Below are 3,042 nucleotides of genomic sequence, written 5' to 3' on the forward strand. Positions count from 1 at the left end.
AAGATGGCTCTAAGTCTAATATGTTCTAGCTTTGACTCAAAGGCTGCCGCTGAAGCTTAGGTAATGTTTGTCCTCATTGTTTGGTCCAAAGAGGCCGAAAGGTAGCTGGGACCATTACTGTCTTCTCGTCTCTAATGAGGCTCTCAGGGAATCTGGTCCCAGTGGTCATGGAGGCTCCGGTAAATGCCTGCTCTGTGAGTCTCCAGACACCCTTCCTGTGCCGGGGGCTGAGGCCATGCACTCAGCTCCTCGTTCATGAACAGGTAGCCTGCAAACCCCAGTGAAAAACCCCTGTCCTTCCAACCAGTGACCTCGGTCCGGGTCTGAGAAGGTGCAGTGAGCCTGGGACTCCAGGTGTCAGTGAGGGCTACCATTCCTCCCAGGTAAGAGTCAGACAGGAGAGGCCTCACCAGTAACTGCTTGTTGGGGTGGAAAGCCTTGTAGAGGGGCTCCTCACTAAGTCGTGTAAGTGAGGTCACAGTTCTAAAGTCATCACCCAGGAATGACCGGGACATGTCCTGTCTGCTTAGGAGTCCCTGAACTGTGGGCATCATAATTGCCTGAGTTTCATTCTTCTTTTTAAATTTTATTGTGCTTTAAATGAAGGTATACAGAGCAAATTCATTTCCCAGTGCATAATTTGTACATGAAGTGTCCCATGACATTGGTTGTGTTCCCCACAGTGGGTCAGCCCTCTCCCTCATTTCCACCCTGGGCCCCCCATTTCCTTTCATCTGGATTTTCTACCCCTTCCTGCCTTCTCATCTTTGCTTTTGGGCAAGTTGGCTGAGTTTCTGCCTATGCCTTTGGGTCATTTCCACTTTAACTTTACTATTGGACTGAGCGAGCTCAGTGGCCACAGTCAGGAAGTCCTGACTCACAAGTCTGTGAAGTCTCTGTGAGCCCGAGCCCAGGAAGGAGCCATGGCAGCAGCGATATTATCCTGATCACTTTGGAAGCAGTGACTGATCGAGGGCTGATGTAATTCTCTGAGCACATGTGTTAGCAATGAAAGGGGATGAGATTATGTTCATTGTGAAAATAAAGATGATGAAACAGAAACTCAGAGAAGGCAAACCTTTCCTCCAAGGCAACATCACTGATGATATTGATGACATCAGTCACACATATTAAATACTCACTACATGTCAGTCTCTGTGGTAAGCATTGTATATGTGCTTTGTCCACTACAAATGCAAGTCTTAAAGTCTCTTTATATTTTACATTTAGAGTGTGTTAAAATATATACTTAAAAAAATTCATGCTCATGTTAGGAAATTCAAACAGAAGAAAGGAATTTACAGACAAAACCATCATCACAATCCTTTGAGCATCCTTCCCCAGGCACTGTGTGTGCAGAAGTATTTGTACTGATTTTGCTGATGAAGAAATGGAGGCTCAGAGAGGTCCACTAGCAGACTGAAACCCCAGGGAGCAAAATCCCATTGACTTATCTGTGTCACACTGAGATCTCCTCCTGTGATCTTCTTCATTGTTCCATCTCCACCATCTTTTCCAGGTTGTAATTTACATCCTGTCTTATCTACGCCTGGACCCCGGTGCCCACGCCCATGAGCAGGACAAACCAGTCGAGCGTCTCCGGGTTCCTCCTCCTGGGGCTCTCCAGGCAGCCCCAGCAGCAGCAGCTCCTCTTCATGCTCTTCCTGAGCATGTACCTGGCCACGGTCCTGGGCAACGTGCTCATCCTCCTGGCCATCAGCACAGACTCCCGCCTGCACACCCCCATGTACTTCTTCCTCAGCAACCTGTCCTTCGTGGACGTCTGCTTCTCCTCCACCGTCATCCTCAAGACACTGCACAACCACATTGTTGGGAGTCAGGCCATCTCCTTCTCCGGGTGTTTCATCCAGGTATTCTTTGTCATTGTGTTTGCCTACATGGACAACTTCCTCCTGGCCGTGATGGCCTATGACCGCTTTGTGGCTGTGTGCCACCCCTTACACTACACAACAAAGATGACCCCTCAGCTCTGTGTCCTGCTGGTCACTGGGTCCTGGGTCACTGCCATTCTGAATTCTCTGTTGCACACCCTGCTGATGGCCCGACTCTCGTTCTGTGCAGACAACAGGATCCCCCACTTCTTCTGTGATGTGAGTCTTCTGAAACTCTCCTGCTCTGACACGTATGTCAATGACATGGTCATTCTTACTGTAGCAGGGCTGGTAATGATCGCTCCATTCATTTGCATCCTCATCTCCTACATCTTTATTGCCTGCGCAGTCCTGAGAGTCCCATCCACAAAGGGGAAATGGAAGGCCTTCTCCACCTGTGGCTCCCACCTGGCTGTGGTTTCCCTCTACTATGGCACCATCATTGCTATATATTTCAACCCTTCAACCTCCCACTCAGCTGAGACAGACACCGCAGCTACTGTATTGTACACAGTGGTGACCCCCATGCTGAACCCGTTCATCTACAGCCTGAGGAACAAGGAGTTGAAGGGGGCTCTAAGAAAAGTGACTGCCAGAAAGAGGTATCCCACCTGATCAAAGCATTAAAGCTGAATCTCATTCCTAAGCAAAGGTCTTTCCACCCTTTGAGCATAAGGTAGCAATTATTTTGTCAAAGTCAAAGTCAAACATAATGCCAGGGGCACATAGAATGGTATCTTTACTTACTGGTTAGTCATCTGAGATTCACCTGTAACCCTGCCATATATGCCAAGTAATGGTACTTCTCTTGGATTACGACCTTTTGAATTATTTTATACCAAGAGTTTTCCTTTTTAGGTGGTCTGTTTGGACAGATGCACACTGAAGTATTTTTAAATATTAGGATCACCTGGGAAGTTTTTCAAAGACCCTGATGTCCAGTCTCCAGTACTGAACAAATAAGTCAGAATCTCTGGGGTGGGATGACCCTGATAGTTTATCAGCTGATCCTAAGGTGCAGTCAGGTTGAGAACCACTGGTCTACCTCATCCTTGTTTATATGTCCTCATGATGGACACCCATATAGATTGTGTGTCAAAAAATTCTCACAAATCACTTTTGAAACTCAGACAAAAGAACAGCAGGGTCA

The 3,042-nt window shown here is 47.4% G+C and overlaps 1 protein-coding gene across 1 annotated transcript; it reads left to right on the forward strand.

The window, feature by feature from the left end:
- Positions 1–1,571: 1,571 nt before the first annotated feature.
- On the forward strand, positions 1,572–2,507 carry LOC103196041 (olfactory receptor 1361-like). Its single transcript, XM_007939696.1, has one exon. It carries the CDS (start codon positions 1,572–1,574, stop codon positions 2,505–2,507), a length of 936 nt encoding a protein of 311 aa, XP_007937887.1.
- The last annotated feature ends 535 nt before the right edge of the window (positions 2,508–3,042 follow it).

Source organism: Orycteropus afer, unplaced genomic scaffold (genome assembly GCF_000298275.1).
Source record: "Orycteropus afer afer isolate SDZICR_OR568_19922 unplaced genomic scaffold, OryAfe1.0 scaffold00061, whole genome shotgun sequence".
Lineage (NCBI taxonomy): Eukaryota > Metazoa > Chordata > Mammalia > Tubulidentata > Orycteropodidae > Orycteropus > Orycteropus afer.